This window comes from Hoplias malabaricus, chromosome 6 (assembly GCF_029633855.1).
Source record: "Hoplias malabaricus isolate fHopMal1 chromosome 6, fHopMal1.hap1, whole genome shotgun sequence".
Lineage (NCBI taxonomy): Eukaryota > Metazoa > Chordata > Actinopteri > Characiformes > Erythrinidae > Hoplias > Hoplias malabaricus.
In genome coordinates this window covers 48,903,803-48,921,404 of record NC_089805.1, presented here as the reverse complement: position 1 = coordinate 48,921,404, position 17,602 = coordinate 48,903,803, and the positions used below count along the sequence as shown (strand labels likewise).

Below are 17,602 nucleotides of genomic sequence, written 5' to 3'. Positions count from 1 at the left end.
GGTTTGTAATTTGTTTTATTTATTCTCCCTTTTCAGGCTTGCTCTGTGTAAGCTTTGTAAAGCATCCTGTGAAACACTGAGCTCAGCTCTACAATCAGAAAACTGCTCTCTGAGAGAACTGGACCTCAGTAAAAATGACCTGCAGGATTCAGGAGTGGAGAAGATCTCTGGTGGACTGAAGAGTCCACACTGTATACTAGAGGCTCTCAGGTAAATTTTGAAGGTTAATTTATTAACAGAGTCTATTAACAGAGGTTACATTTTCACAGATAGAAAATCTCCAGCCTTATTCTCTGCAGTTATGGGAAAATACATTTTCATTTATTAGACACTGTGGTTAAGGTGGAAACAAATTCAGATTCCTCCAGATGGTATTTCAGCTTTAGATACCTGCAGAGTGTGTGACAAGAATCATAGATTGAGAAGAGGTGGTAGAGTGCAGTGAATGTCTCGTTCAATGTGTGAAAATGGTTCACAAAGTAGATGGCAAAGAGGAGTGACTGCATTTTGGTGCCAAAGGCCACAGTGTGAAGAAAGTAGCTGAGTTTGCAGGTGTATGGAAGTGTATGGTCGTATGGGGTGGCTGTCCACAGGGACGGTGCTAGTTGAAGTGGACTGCTACCCATGTCGAATCACTGATATAGCTGACGTAACTGTATATTATATATTGTATATACAGTGGGTACGGAAAGTATTCAGACCCCTTTAAATTATTCACTCTTTGTTTCATTGCAGCCATTTGCTAAAATCAAAAAAAGTTCATTTTATTTCTCATTAATGTACACTCACCACCCCATCTTGATGGATAAAAAAAACAGAAATGTAGAAATTTTTGCAAATTTATTAAAAAAGAAAAACTGAAATTTCACATAATCATAAGTATTCAGACCCTTTGCTGTAACACTCATATTTAACCCACATGCTGTCCATTTCTTCTGATCCTCCCTGAGATGGTTCTACTCCTTCATTAGAGTCCAGCTGTGTTTAATTAAACGGATTGGATTTGATTAGGAAAGGCACAAAGCGCAAATGAGAATCATGAGATCGAAGGAACTACCCAAGAAGCTCAGAGACAGAATTGTGGCAGGGCTCCATTATCCTTAAATGGAAGAAGTTTGTGACAACCAGAACTCTTCCTAGACCTGGCCATCCAGCCAAACTGAGCAATCGTGGGAAAAGAGCCTTGGTAAGAGAGGTAAAGAAGAACCCAAAGATCACTGTGGCTGAGTTCCAGAGATGCAGTAGGGAGATGGGAGAAAGTTCCACAAAGTCAACTATCACTGCAGCTCTCCATCAGTTGGGGCTTTATGGCAGGAAGTGGCCTGATGGAAGCCTCTCCTCAGTGCAAGATATATGAAAGCCCGCATGGAGTTTGCCAAAAAACACATGAAGGACTCCCAGACTATGAGAAATAAGATTCTCTGGTCTGAGGAGATGAAGACTGAACTTTTTGGTGTTAATTCCAAGCGGTATGTGTGGAGAAAACCAGGCACTGCACATTGACTGCCCAATACAATCCCAACAGTGAAGCATGGTGGTGGCAGCATCATGCTATGGGGGTGTTTTTTAGCTGCAGGGACAGGATGACTGGTTGCAATTGAAGGAACGATGAATTCAGCCAAGTACAGAAATATCCTGGATGAAAACCTCTTCCAGAGTGCTCTGGATCTTAGACTCGGCCGAAGGTTCACCTTCCAACAAGACAATGACCCTAAGCACACAGCTAAAATAACAAAGGAGTGGCTTAGGAACAACTCTGTGACCATTCCTGACTGGCCCAGCCAGAGCCCTGAACTAAACCCAATTGAGCATCTCTGGAGAGACCTGAAAATGGCTGTCCACCAACGTTCACCATCCAACCTGACGGAATTGGAAAGGATCTGCATGGAAGAATGGCAGAGGATCCCCAAATCCAGGTGTGAAAACCTTGTTGCATCATTCCCAAGAAGAATCATGGCTGTACTAGCTCAAAAGAGTGATTCTACTCAATACCGAGCAAAGGGTCTGAATACTTATGATCATGTGAAATTTCAGTTTTTCTTTTTTAAGAAATTTGCAAAAATTTCTACATTTCTGTTTTTTTTCTGTCAAGATGGGGTGGTGAGTGTACATTTAATGAGTAATAAAATGAACTTTTTGGATTTTAGCAAATGGCTGCAATGAAACAGACTGAAATTTTAAAGGGGTCTGAATACTTTCCGTACCCACTGTTTAAACAAACACAGTTAACATGAAATGTCATTTAGTGACCAAAAAGAGTGAAAGAGTGTAAAAAATTCATAAGAGTAAAAACACTTGCAGTTTCACATGTACACAGCACTCACTCTTCCTCTTGGCTCTCAGTGTGTTTCTGTCTCTTTATCATATCATCATCTGTCATTCTTCTTTTTCCTCCTTCCTCCTCTTTTCTCTGTAATTTGATCCATTCAGTATCACAGATGCCACTCCAACACATCCTAAAACTCTGACTAAGGGCTGAACACACACTGACACAGAGACCGTAAAAGTGGAGCTTTAAATGCAACCAGCATGTGAATGTTTTTGCGTGATGCACTCACTAAAGGCAATATGTTGCAAGGACTACAGAGAGAGCTAACAGAGAGGTAAAAAGGGTGTAAGAATGGAATTAGACCTACAGGTTTATTGAGATCCGTTACAGTCCTAAGTAGCCTGGTCAAAAACTTGAAAGTGTTTACATTACTTTTTTTTAGATTGGCACTGACCAAATATTGGAAAGCCCTGGCTTTACTTGCTTCATCTTCAAGGGGTGAGATGACCATAGGGTCTTAGGACTGTGCTCATACTGTGCTCAAACTGATAGACATCCTGTAATTTACATGCAAATCAGCCACAAAGATTTTTTTGGGGTGATGCAATAATTGACCCATTTTTGGTTCTCACATTGATCCCAAAGTTCCATCTGACAGTTGATTTCTGCTAGACCTTTTGGGGAACCCTGTGGATTTGATTGAAAATAAAAATTTTACAGTCCTGTACACTTTTCTGTTTAAGTTAAAAACACATTGGTATCAGAATATACCCTTGTGTAATATTGGTTTAACCCTTTTATTTTGGTCTGAAAACCAAAGCATAAATGTAACTGCAGCCAGAAGAAGGGGTGTTTTGTTGGACAGAGCTTGATGAGGAAAGGGGCCAACCTTGATTGAGAGCACTATGTAAAAGCTCCGAGTTATTTTATTTGAGGACAGTATTATAAATGTTTAGTCCACAGTTATTGGACTACAAAGTCTTAAAGCCCATTAATATATGGGCTGCCAAAGCCATATTTTGTTTTAATTAATTTAGTTTTTTTTTTTCTTCCTTTTTGTTTTGAACTTTTAGGTTTTTCACTGTATTGGTTGAGCTGTGTAAAATGAATAAAAGTAGCACAAAATCTATTTTTAATTTCTGTATTTTTACTAATCATTTTTGAAGTAGATTGCTTTTTGTTTAATGTTTGAGAAGTATAACATATTTCAGCATTTTCAAAATTATGTTTAACAAATTACATATGTGTTCTCCCCGTGTCCGCGTGGGTTTCCTCTGAGTGCTCTGGTTTCCTCCCACAGTCCAAAAACACACGTTGGTAGGTGGATTGACGACTCAAAAGTGTCCGTATGTGTGTGTGTGTCTGTGTTGTCCTGTGAATGACTGGCGCCCCCTCCAGGGTGTATTCCTGCCTTGCGCCCAATGATTCCAGGTAGGCTCTGGACCCACCGCGACCCTGACTTGGATAAGCGGTTACAGATAATGAATGAATGAAATTACATAATACATATATTTTTATCAATTCTTGGGATACAAAACTCACTATTTTGTAACAGTGAACCTTACTTGGGCAAAATAAAAAAAAATGTAAATATAAATAATGTAAAAACTTTACATTTCAACAAAACCAAAATCAGACCCTCACCCCTTCCCTCTGACAACAATGAAACACAGTTTGAATGGAGTCTGTATATTAAGCGTTATGATATGTGAGTGTTAACCTTCACAGTATGCACAGTGAAGTGAGTCTGGACTGAGCTAACAATGATTAGTTGTTACCTGTTAAATGTTGAATACATGTTCTGTAATTATGTGGTTGTTTTTGTTGTTGCTTTCAATAATACAAATAAATAAATACATTTAATATGCAAATTTACATAATATATTTATATGGAGCATATAATTAAATTTGTATTAATGAATTTGTTATTTCCAGGGTCTGATTTACTGTTTTGTATCATACATGATTAAAATCAAGTGGAATCTTTCATATCATCACATATTTGGAGAAATTCAAAATCTAGAAATGATCTGACCTACAAATCTCTTATTTGTAAAAAAGGCAACTAATGGAAGATTGACCACTTCACTCTCCCTGTGAAGGGTATCTCACTGCATTACAAGTGTTGTCTTTATTGTTCAGTAAAAGAGGTTCTGGTTTAAAGTTACAGTAATGAGATGTTGATTTTGAGAAGGCTATCCTCCTGCTGTCCTCTGATTGTGTTTAATACATTTACAGGTGAGTTTTAGGCACTGCAGTGGTCTGACAAAATTAAATCCATGTTTCAGTGTTTGAAGATGTTTCTCGTGCCTCTTTTGCACATTAGTTTCTTGAGAAACTGTGCAGTATCAGGTCCGGAGACATCCCAGAGTAGTCTTTCACACATACTTTAGGCATGGGGTTTGGGCCTGTGCAGGAGAATTTTAGAAATATTTCCCATGCCATTGTCACATGCGCTGACTCAGACTTCACCCTGAGTCTTATAAAGTTAGAAAGTCCAGGTTATATCCACAATGAATGAGTGGTGGCACACACGCCCACACACACACCTCCCTCCCCCAGGTAAACTCTGGAACAATTCTGGATTACCATGCATGTGTGAAAGGGTCATCAGTGATAATTTCAGCGCATAGAGTCAAAGTTCTTCTTGTTCATTAAGTTTCAGAAAACAGATTCATTATTTTCTCTTCTGTATTAATTGACGGTTTCTGGGCCAGTAAGTGCTAACAGTGCTGATACACTCCACACAACCCACTACCATTACAAACACACACACACCTTGCTAGTGTGACCCTTCTTTTGAGAATGAAATTATCTAACAGCCTGACTACACCAACTAGGGAGTTTTACCCCAAGAAATGCACCCCAAGTAAAATAATAATAATAAAAGAACACAGATTCGTTAAGAATACACAGAGGCCTGAGATGGAGTTAAGTTTGCAATATTTACTTAAATCTTAAAAGTAGCAATACATGTAAAGCAATAAAATATATAACTTTATTAATAACTTCACAAGTTTGATTAAACAAACTAAACAATCTAGTTTACTGGCTGTGCATGATAATTAATATGATATAGTTTTTTATCAGTAACCACAACTGACTCTACACTTGGTCCCCACACTGGAGAATGCACAAACCACAACCACGCACCAAGATTACAAGACCGCAAGGGTGGTGAGTTCCAACACAGCAACCCAAGTGAAAAAGGAGTGAAAAGGAAAAAGCTCAATACCACAAGCACCAAGTTACTCTAAGGAAACAGAATTAAAAAAAAAAAAAAAAATAGCAATTAATCTGCAAAAGACACAAAACTGGCAATTCTCTAAACAAGAACAGCCCTTAGCATTATGCACAATGCTATTGTTAGTTAATATATATTTTTATCATCTGAAACTTGTGACTTTTAGGGAATTACTAAAAGAAAATTTGCTAAAACTTATTGAAAAGTGTCTTGATTTTTCAGAGAGAACTACTGTTCAGTCTGTCTGCTTTCACTGAATTACATCTTCTTCTGTATGTTCTCTCTTTTTCAGATTAGTTGCCTGTAATCTCACAGTGAAGTCTTATGAATGTCTCACATCAGCTCTACAGTCAAAAACCACTCCCCTGAGAGAACTGGACCTCACTCTTAATGGTCTGCAGGACTCAGGAGTGGAGAAGCTCTGTTATGCTCTGAAAAGTCCACACTGTAAAGTGGAGACACTCAGGTCAGCTTTCTAATTATTAATTTAAAATTAAATTAAAAATCTGTAAATTATAAAATGATAGAAATAACTGAATTTTGGGAGTTGGACCACACCCTAACTCCTCCACTCAGCTCTATCTGAACCCTCCGGCCTAACGTCACCTCCCTGTGTCTACCAATTTTTTTCTCCTGTTCTCCCAAAATATATCTGAGTTTGCCTCCCTGTTTAACGGTTGTGGTCCATACATGCAAAAGGGGTTTTATAAAGACTACTGCGTGTTGTAAGTTATATTATGGAGGAAAGATTTTTGGACACTTACTCATCCAACAATCTTGTTTTTTCTCAATACAATGCTTGAAACTTTGAGTAAGTCATAAGAATCAAGCTTGATTCCAGTTTTGCTGTTTGCTTAAGACTTTTGAATGGTATTTTGTTGATTTTTTCATGTGGAATAACAAACTGAAACAAGAAAAGTATTCCTTATGAGAACAGGGTTGTGCCAATCTAAAGACAGATAGATTGTATTGCAGTAGCCCAGAAAGACTGTAAATTTTTCAGAGTAAATTCCTCAGATTCTGAACATCATACACAACATCATCTCTCAACCCAATCTCTCCTTCACTACACTCAACAGACTTAACACCCATTCCTCCTACTTCACTCAAAATTATCATGTAAAATATTTCCTCTGGTTTCAGACTGGCTTTGTGTGATTTGGGAGAGAAATCTTGTGAAAGCCTGAGCTCAGCTCTACAATCAGGAACCTGCTCTTTGAGAGAACTGGACCTCAGTAACAATGACCTGCAGGATTCAGGAGTGAAGAAGATCTGTGAAGGACTGAAGAGTCCACATAGTAAATTGGCAACTCTCAGGTAAATATTTGTTATTGAATGTGAAATGTTCAGCTCTTAAACTGACAGCTTCTCTTGTATAACTTTAACATTAAAATATAGAAGAACATTCTAGTTCATCGAAGCTGTCCATCATAAACTGATGATGGTTTTAAATTGTTAATGAACTTACACAACACTGATCTGTTTTCTTAAACTCCTCCTCTGTCATGTGTTTACAGACTGTTCTTTATCCCTATATGTTTTTAATAAGATTATTATTGCTACAGCAGCTCTCAAATATCCCTGTTATTGCTAACAATTAATATATAATTTTAGATAAATTTATATCAAGGAAAGCTCAGTGAAACAAGTTGAGATTTCTGTGCAGAAAATTGACATTTTTCATTCATTTCAGAGTTATTTGTAACTAGATGTTTTATTTTTATCTAGATTTAAAACTTCTTATTGCTATGTGTTGTTTTCTTTTGTGAAAAACTATTGTATGTTAGTTAGATTTAATTGTGTTGTTACAGTTTCTGTAGTAAGATGACAGAAAGGTGGCTAGTTTTTTTTAATCATATCTCATATATTTAACTTTCTTTCTGTCTGTACCTCCATTCTGCAGATTATCTGGTTGTTTAATAACAGGGAAAGGCTGTTTTTCTCTGGCTTCAGCTCTGAAATCAAACCTTTCCCACATGAGAGAATTGGATCTGACCTACAATCACCCAGAAGAGTCTGGAGAGAAACTGCTCTCTGATTCACTCTGCCATCTACACACACTCAGGTATAGAGAGAGAGAGAGAGAAAGAGGGAGGGAGGTATGGGAGGTAAATCCTGACAAAATTAAAATTGAAATTAAAACTGTAAGATGAAAATGCAAATACCGTTTTGCCATTTCTTTTTCCAAATGTGTGTGCAAACATGACAAAATTAAAAATGAAATGAAATAACTTTTTGCAATTTGCAATTTTATTTTTCACTCAGGCATGGCAAAATTAAAATAAAAACAGCTTTTTATCAAAATGAATGTGCTAACAAGGCTTTGCTTGTGTTTCATGAAGTGTATAATAAGAGTCAAAATGAAAATGATATATGTATTTAGCTTTACATTTTCAACTGCAGTATGCAACAGATGGGAATTAAATGAAAATGAAAATGGATAAATAAAAATCTAAGTGCCCGTTTGAAATGTTGTTATCAGCTCTGTAGGTGTTTGCACTGACAAATAGAAAATGAAAAGCACCACCTACTGCTGATTTCTTTTTCCACTTTGCCTTTTTTTTTCCACTTCCACTAAACAGATTAAATTAAGGGTTGACCGATTCAATTTGAAATATTCTCCTCTTCTCCACAGTGGAACACAGTTCTGGTTCTAAATGAATATATAAATTACTGCACACTATTCCCAGAATTGTCCTTGTGATAACTTGGGATCCCTAAAATCTTGAGATTATTCATGCCATTCAATCCATTCAGGATTTTTTCTGCATTTCAGCCAGTGGAGACGGTACAGTAGGCATGGCCAAGTGCAAACTAAATCGAAAATTTGTTGGACAGCTTCAATTTTGCACTGTGATTGGACAATCACTACAAAGCAGAATTTTGTTTTTTAAATATTGGTTCTTCAGAAACTACAGGAATCTCGTACTTAAAGTCAGTAAACACAGCATTGGAGTTGTGCTTTTTGCTGTTGCAAAAGTGATACTAATTTTTTTCTCTAAGTGTTATTAAAAAGGTCTTAAATTAAATTTTCTCATACCTGCAGATACCCTATATTTATTAGTGAACAGTGAAACATTGGTGATTTGTGTCAAATTGGTGGAGTATGATGTACACATTAGTTAAGTATCTTGAGCCTAATCTCTCTCTGTACTTGGGGGGTCCTCTCCATCAAACTCATCTAGTCATTTCTCCACATCCTCACAGTCATTATCAGACTGTGGTGGGGGTCTCCCACTACACAGTCTCTGTTCAAATCTGTCCTCCAGCACTCCATGTCTCCCTCAGAGTGCAGTGTCCCCCCACTCAGTGTGCAGTGTCCCCTCCCAGTGTGCATTGTGTGTGTGTCCCTCAGCGTGCATTGTGTGTGTGTCCCTCAGTGTGCATTGTGTGTGTGTCTCTCAGCGTGCATTGTGTGTGTCCCCCTCAGCGTGCATTGTGTGTGTCCCCCTCAGCGTGCATTGTGTCCCTCTCAGGGTGCAATATGCCCCCCCCCCCAGTATGCAGTGTGTCCCCCACCTCAGTGTGCAGTGTGTCCCCCAGGACTCCATAGTCTACCTCTGGAGGTGGTCCCACAGTATTAGCCTGAGCGCTGTTAGCTAGAGGAGTGTCCCCTTCCACCTCACCTTCACATCCCTGAGGGTCTGGAGACACACACTCAGAGCTGGACTTAGTGGACATACAGGACACATCCAGTCTCTCTGTCTTCACTTCACACCCAGGAGGATCATTTTAATGTGTCCCTCTCCTTTTCCAAACCTCCTCTAAAAGCTGTTTGGGAATAAAGGGGACATTAGGAAGACCTTATTCCCCCATCTGGTAAAAGACCAGCACAAACTCATCAGGACACCAGTTCATCAAAGGACATGGATCTGTTAATTTTTTATTACTTCTGTATCATCACACTCTGTCATGTGTGTGTGTGTGTGTTTCAGGATGGAGAATTCAGGGCAGAAGTGGATCAAACCCAGTCTTAGAAAATGTAAATATCTCTTTTGCTCTTCTTCTCTCTCTCCTCTTTGTGTCTTTTTCTCTCTCACACTCTCTCTCCTATGTGACTTTATATCTCTCTCCTGAATAAAATCAGCCGCTAACAGCAGGGTTAGCATGCTGCTAGTCTCATATGGCCAAACTCTCAAGGGAAATTCTTGTACCTTTCACCACTTAACATGGCCAAGAACTGCCTACTACTGCAGGATTAAATTTGACTGACATGCAAAAGGACCAATCACAAATCTGCTTTTATAGGAGGAAGTACAGAGCCAGTCAGAATGCAGTTGGCAGAATACTGACAGTGAGGCCAGATTGACTCACAAAGTATCAGACCCTTGTGAACTTGTGGGCAGAGCATCTGTGGCTGAGACTAGCATGCCGCTAGCTGGAGACAATTTCCCTTGGTCAATACTGACAACCACTAGCAGTAGGGTTAGAGCCACTAGCAACAGGTTTAGCATGCTGCTAGCTGGAGATGGATACACTCTGTCAATATTAGCAGCTGCTAGCAGCAGGGTTAGCATGCCATTAGCTGAAACTAATTCTCTCGCTCGATTTTAGCAGCCACTAGCAGGAGGGTAAGCATGCATCTAGATGTAGACTGATACCCTCGGTCGATATTAACAGGATCAGGGTTAGCATTGCACTTAACATTAGCATTGCTGTTAGGACACAGGACCAGAGACACAGGTCTATCTCAGTTTCAGGCTCTTTCTCTCTCTCTCTGTTGCTAACTCTTCTTCTTGTTCTCCTCTTTCTCATTATCTCTTCTCCCTCCATCTACCGTTTTTATTTTCTCTTTCACCTTTTCCTTTCTGTCTCCTTCTCTCTCTCTCTTCACTCTCTCTATGTGACGGTGTGTTCTCTAATGTGTGTTTATTTTGTGTGTGTGCGCGTGTGTGTGTGATGGTGTGTTCTCTAATGAGTGTTTGTGTGTAGATGTGTGTGTGTGTGACGGTGTGTTCCCTAATGTGTGTTTATTGTGTGTGTTGGTGTGTTCTCTAATGTGTGTTTATTGTGTGTGATGGTGTGTCCTCTAATGTGTGTGTAGATGTGTGTGTGTGATGGTGTGTTCTCTAATGTGTGTTTACTGTGTGTGTAGATGTGTGTGATGTCACTCCGGATCCAAACACAGCACACAATCATCTCTTTCTGTCGGAGGGAAACAGGAAGATGGACTGGGTGGAGAGTGTGGGAGACAGACAGTTGTATCAAGATTGTCCGGAGAGATTTGATTATTGGTCTCAGGTTCTGAGTGTGGAGAGTTTGACTGGACGCTGTTACTGGGAGGTGGAGTGGAGCGGGAGGGGAGTTGATGTCTCAGTGTCGTACAAAGGAATCCAGAGGAAAGGAAGCCGTGATGAGAGTCAGTTTGGACTCAATAAAAACTCCTGGAGACTGGCCATTGATGGGAGCATGTACTTTCTGTTCCATAACAATCAGAGGACTGAGATCCCTGCCCCACCCTCTCCCTCTAACAGAGTGGGGGTGTATCTGGACTGGGAGGGAGGCACTCTGTCCTTCTACACCATCCCCCCCAACACACACACACTCACCGCCACATTCACTGAGCCCCTCTACGCTGGGTTTGGGGTTTATCGGTCATCAGTGCAAGTGTGTGAGGTAGAGTAAACATTAATCTGTGTGTGTGTGTGTGTGAGAGAGAGAGAGAGAGAGAGAGAGAGAGGTAAAATAAACACTGATCAGTGTGTGTGTGTGTGTACATAGTGTCTCTCTTCTCTCTCATTTCTCTCACTTTGTTTTTTTTTTTTCTCACTTCTCCTCTCTCTTTTTTTCTCAGTCTGTCTCTATTCTGTGACAGTGGCAGTATAGTGTCCAGGATGAACAGTGTGGTGGTGATGTTTCTGGATGGCATTGAGAAAGCTAACAGTGTGGTTACCGTGGGTGTTGTCATTCAGGGGATTTTCACTTCTGTAGTGACCCTGGTGCGACGCGCAAAGAAAATAACACTTCCCTGTCCCTCCTTTTATAAAAGACTGCAGAGTTAGTGCGCTATGGTCAGATCGTTTCCCACATGATAAAAGGGCCTCTTGTTACCAAGTCTCCTTTACTGCACGTCGTTTCAGACGCCAGAGCTTCATGATTTTAAGAAGTGGGACTGACGAACTGAATGTGGCTGTTAAGTTCAAAATCGATGACTTTGATTATGAGGTTTTTGTTAACTCTGACACAATGAAATCTTTGGTGTGTGGACAAAAGGGGCATTTGGAGGTGGGACAGCAGTTCTCTTTGCGAGACGTTTCCTGTTGATCTCCTCTGAGGTGGTAGGGGCAGGTGCATGGTGGTGCGTGCTCAGTTTGAGTGTTTTATGGTCATTCTGGTTAATGTCTATGCTCCCTGTCTGGAGTGGAGAGGGTGGTTTTCATTAACACTGCAGGTATGGCTCTGCAGAACTGCACCTCTAATGATTATCTGTTTATGGGTGGATTTTTATTGTACTGAGGATGACACTGTGGACAGGAACCACTCTGAACCTCACGCTGCATCTTAGTGCACTCTGCGTGTGACAGGGCAGAGCCACAATTTGTTTGATGCGTGGAGGAGGGGGGTTCAGGGGGCTCAGGCGATATACGTGGAGCCATGTCAGAGATTGTTTTATGTCCTTGGCGAGACTGGATCGCTTTTATTGTTTTAAACACCAGCTTAATGTTTTTAAGGAGTGTGTGATTAGGCTGTTGGTTTTTCAGACCACAGCTTGATTTTATGTTCTGTTTTTATTGCAAATCTTAAGCCAAAGAGTGATTACTGACATTTTAACACCTCCATGTTGTTTGATATGAAGTTTTTACTGTTTCTTTGAATAATTTAAAATTACAGAAATTAAAGACCTGTGAGAGTGGTGGGATTATGGGAAGGAGAATATCAAACTATGTAGAAACATTCATTCATTCATTCATTCATTATCTGCAACCGCTTATCCAATTCAGGGTCGCGGTGGGTCCAGAGCCTACCTGGAATCATTGGGCGCAAGGCGGAAATACACCCTGGAGGGGGCGCCAGCCCTTCTATGTAGAAACAGCATGACAGTATTATGTAGAACCAACATTGCTTTATTTGGGAGAACCAACAATACTGTATTATGTAGAACCAACATTGCTGTATTTTGTAGAACCAACAATACTGTATTATGTAGAACCAACATTGCTATATTATGTAGAACCAACATGGCTGTATTATGTAGAACCAACATGATAGTATTATGTAGAACAAGCATGACAGTATTATGTAGAACAAACATGGCTGTATTATGTAGAACTAACATGGCAGTATTATGTAGAACCAACATGGCTGTATTATGTAGAACCAACAAGACAGTATTATGTAGAATCAATTTGACAGTATTATGTAGAACCAGCATGAAAGTATTATATTAAACCAACATTGCTGTATTATGTAGAACCAACAAGACAGTATTATGTAGAATCAATTTGACAGTATTATGTAAAACCAACATGGCTGTATTATGTAGAACCAATATGACAATATTATGTAGAACCAATATGACAGTATTGTGTAGAACCAACATGACAGTATTATATAGAACCAACATTGCTGTATTATGTAGAACCAACATGGCTGTATTATGTAGAACCAACATGGCTGTATTATGTAGAACCAACATGACAGTATTATATAGAACCAACATTGCTGTATTATGTAGAACCAACATGACAGTATTATGTAGAACCAACATGACAGTATTATGTAGAACCAACATGACTGTATTATGTAGAACCAGCATGAGAGTATTATGTAGAACCAACATGGCTGTATTATGTAGAACTAACATGACAGTATTATGTAGAACCAGCATGGCTGTATTATGTAGAACCAACAAGACAGTATTATGTAGAATCAATTTGACAGTATTATGTAGAACCAGCATGACAGTATTATATTAAACCAACATTGCTGTATTATGTAGAACTAACATGACAGTATTATGTAGAACCAGCATGGCTGTATTATGTAGAACCAACATGACAGTATTATATAGAACCAACATTGCTGTAATATGTAGAACCAACATGACAGTATTATGTAGAACCAACATGGCTGTATTATGTAGAACCAACATGAGAGTATTATATAGAACCAACATTGCTGTATTATGTAGAACCAACATGACAGTATTATATAGAACCAACATTGCTGTATTATGTAGAACCAACATGAGAGTATTGTGTAGAACCAACATGGCTGTATTATGTAGAACCAACATTGCTGTATTATGTAGAACCATCATGACAGTAGTATGTAGAACCAACATGACTGTATTATGTAGAACCAACATGGCTGTATTATGTAGAACCAACATGACAGTATTATGTAGAACCAACATTGCTGTATTATGTAGAACCAACATGACAGTATTATGTAGAACCAACATGGCTGTATTATGTAGAACCAACATGGCTGTTTTATGTAGAACCAACATGACAGTATTATGTAGAACCAACATGGCTGTATTATGTAGAACCAACATGGCTGTATTATGTAGAACCAACATGACAGTATTATGTAGAACCAACATGACAGTATTATGTAGAACCAACATTGCTGTATTATGTAGAACCAACATGACAGTATTATGTAGAACCAACATGGCTGTATTATGTAGAACCAACATGGCTGTTTTATGTAGAACCAACATGGCTGTTTTATGTAGAACCAACATGGCTGTATTATGTAGAACCAACATGGCTGTATTATGTAGAACCAACAAGGCTGTATTATGTAGAACCAACATGACAGTATTAATGTAGAACCAACATTGCTGTATTATGTAGAACCAACATGACAGTATTATGTAGAACCAACATGGCTGTATTATGTAGAACCAACATGACAGTATTATGTAGAACCAACATGACAGTATTATGTAGAACCAACATGGCTGTATTATGTAGAACCAATATGACAGTATTATGTAGAACCAACATGACAGTATTATCTAGAACCCGCATGGCTGTATTAAGTAGAACCAACATGACAGTATTAAGTAGAACCAACATGACAGTATTATGTAAAACCAACATGGCTGTATTATCTAGAACCAACATGGCTGTATTATGTAGAACCAACATGACAGTATTAAGTAGAACCAACATGACAGTATTATGTAGAACCAACATGGCTGTATTATGTAGAACTAACATGACAGTATTATGTATAGCCAACAAGACTGTAAATTATTGTTAAGTTGGATTTAATTAATAGGTTTTAGTCTAGCTAACTAATCTTGTTAACATAAAACCAACAAAGTGCCCTTTGCTTTAATTAGCTCTTTTATATAATACCATTCATTCATTCATTCATTATCTGTAACCGCTTATCCAGTTCAAGGTTGCGGTGGGTCCTAATCATTGGGCGCAAGGCGGGAATACACCCTGGAGACACACACACTCACTCACACACACACACACTCCCACCTACGGACACTTTTGAGTTGCCAATCCACCTACCAACGTGTGTTTTTTGGCCTGTGGGAGGAAACCGGAGCACCCGGAGGAAACCCACACAGGGGGAACACACCAACTCCTCACAGACAGTCACCCGGAGCAGGAATCGAACCTACAACCTCCAGGCCCCTGGAGCTGTGTGACTGCGACACTACCTTCTGCGCCACTGTGCTATATAATACCAGCATAAACATATTTAATTGTAATAACTTTACTTGTAAGTGTAAATTAGTTAGAACTCCATTACTGTACTGTATTTATTAAGACCAACTAAACTACACTTAGTATTTCTAACATAACTAGATTAAATAATTGTTGTAAATTAAGTAAACATAATAAACTTGATTGTGTAAGTACAGTGTGGGCACTGACAAATTCAATTCACACTACTCGTTTCTGTGAAAGAGTCAATTTATTATCAGATAAACAACAGCTTCTGGAGTTGGATTTGTTTAACCTTACCACTAAACCGTTTACATGTTATAAACATGACCTACAGAATTTAATAATGCACACAAAAAGTATTCCCATTAATTATAATAATAATAATAAAAAAATAATAATACATAAAAAAGCCCAATTCATTATTGCACAGATATCTTATCTGGCTAAATCTGACCTATGGCTGGTGACTTTATGTATTTTTATTTTCAGTAAGTCCTATTAAAATATCCGCCCAACAACAATGTGCTTCCTCTAGATAGGAATAACCCATCAGGCTTTAGAGACATAATCAATAATCCTTAACTCTAACACACACAAAGTTTTAAGATAAACACTGAGTCTGTGAAACTGTTGAACTTGCTTGACTCTAAAATGGTACATAAGAATTAACCCAAGAAGCGGAAATCTAAGAAAACCATGTCCATCTCTAAATTAACATTTTATTCTTCTCAATATTAATAAAACAAAAAATTTGCTACTAATTTAATTTAGATTACCTTTCCAGAGTTATCTTTCCATGAGTGTGCAGAATAAACTTGGTTGAGATATTTAAATGATTTTCTCATATATATATGGTGGCAAAGGTAGTGTTGCAGTCACAGTCACACAGCTCCAGGGACCTGGAGGTTGTGGGTTCGAGTCCTGCTCTAGGTGACTGCACACACATTCACTTACATCTACGGACATTTTTAAGGCGCCAATCCACCTACCAGTGTGTGTTTTTGGTCTGTGGGAAGAAACCGGATCACCTCCCACGCGGACACGAGGAGAACACACCAAACTCCTCACAGACAGTCACGCGGAGCAGGCCTTAATAATAATAATAATAATAATAATACATCAGTTTTATATAGCGCTTTTCATACAACTCAAAGACGCTTTACAGAAAATAAGACACATACAACAAGACAAACAATAACAGAAAAGGAGGGATGTTAGTGGATGCTGAAAGCTTGCTTAAAGAGATTTAATTTAAATTTAGAATTAATTTAATTTAATTTTTAATTAGTTTGAAGCACAGATGTGTGAAGGGAAAGAATTCCAGAGGGTGGGAGCAGCTATGGTAAAGGCCCTGTCCCCCTAGACACTGTGTCCATCAATGGAGAGTGAGAAGGCCTATGTAGAGGGAAGGAGGGATTTGGGACCGGTTATGATTATTTCAGATTTATTACAGTTAAGTTTGAGGAAGTTATTGGTCATCCATGATTTTATTGCAGTGAGACAGTTGGTGAGGGTACAGACTGTGGCAGGGATGATGGTTTTAGTGGATATGTAAAGTTGTATGTCATTGGCGTAACAGTGAAATTGAAGTCCATGATGGTGAATGATATGTTCAAGGGGTAACATGTAGAGGATGAAAAGGAGGGGACCAAGCACTGAGTCTTGAGGGACTCCATAGGTTACTGGAGTTGTGTGAGATATACAGTTGTTTATGGAGATGTATTGGAATCTATTGGAGAGGTAGGATGTGAACCAGGAAAGAGCTGAACCAGTGATGCCAATGTGCATCTGTAAATGGTGGAGGAGAATGGAATAAACTATTGTGTCGAAGGTTGCGCTGAGATCCAGGAGGAGGAGGGTGGAGAGGGAACCAGAGTCTGTGGCAAGCAGGAAGTCATTTGTAACTTTTATGAGGGCTGTTTCTGTACTCTGGTTGGTGTAAAATCCAGATCGTAAGGTCTCATAACCTGGTTAGAGTGGAGATGTTTCAATTGTAGAGATACTGACCGTTCCAGGATTTTAGAAATTAACAGAAGGTTTAAGATTGGGCAAAAATTGCCGGAGTTGTTATGGTCCAGTCCAGGTTTTTTGAGGATTGGTTTGATGGTGGCTAGTTTTAGGGCAGGGGAGACAGTACCAGAAGTAAGTGATGACTTTATGATGTCCAAAATAAGTGGAGTGAGGCAGGGGAGACATGATTTAGCTAATGACGATGGGATAGGATCCATGAGGCAGGTGGAGAGTTTGGTTTTCGAAAAATGTTTGTTGAGATCAGCGGCTGAGATGGGTGATAGGGAGGCAAGAGAATTAAGAGGGAAACCAGTAGAAACAGGTGGTTGATCAGCGTTGGCAGTAGGTTTAGAGGAAAGCTGTAGATGAATATTGTCTATTTTAAGTTTTAAAAAGTTCATGAAGTTATTGCATTTGTCTGTAGTGAATGATTGTGTT

General features: G+C 39.0%; 1 protein-coding gene across 1 annotated transcript in view; it reads left to right on the top strand.

Moving 5' to 3' along the window:
- LOC136699711 (uncharacterized) overlaps positions 1-11,188 on the top strand; it is a 43,268-nt gene extending 32,080 nt beyond the window's left edge. Inside the window, exons 8-13 of the mRNA XM_066674640.1 lie at positions 37-210; positions 5,806-5,979; positions 6,657-6,830; positions 7,417-7,578; positions 9,449-9,495; positions 10,609-11,188. Coding sequence (XP_066530737.1) covers positions 37-210; positions 5,806-5,979; positions 6,657-6,830; positions 7,417-7,578; positions 9,449-9,495; positions 10,609-11,138 — 1,261 coding nt within the window. The 3' untranslated portion in view covers positions 11,139-11,188. The remainder of the gene's footprint in view (positions 1-36; positions 211-5,805; positions 5,980-6,656; positions 6,831-7,416; positions 7,579-9,448; positions 9,496-10,608) is intronic.
- The last annotated feature ends 6,414 nt before the right edge of the window (positions 11,189-17,602 follow it).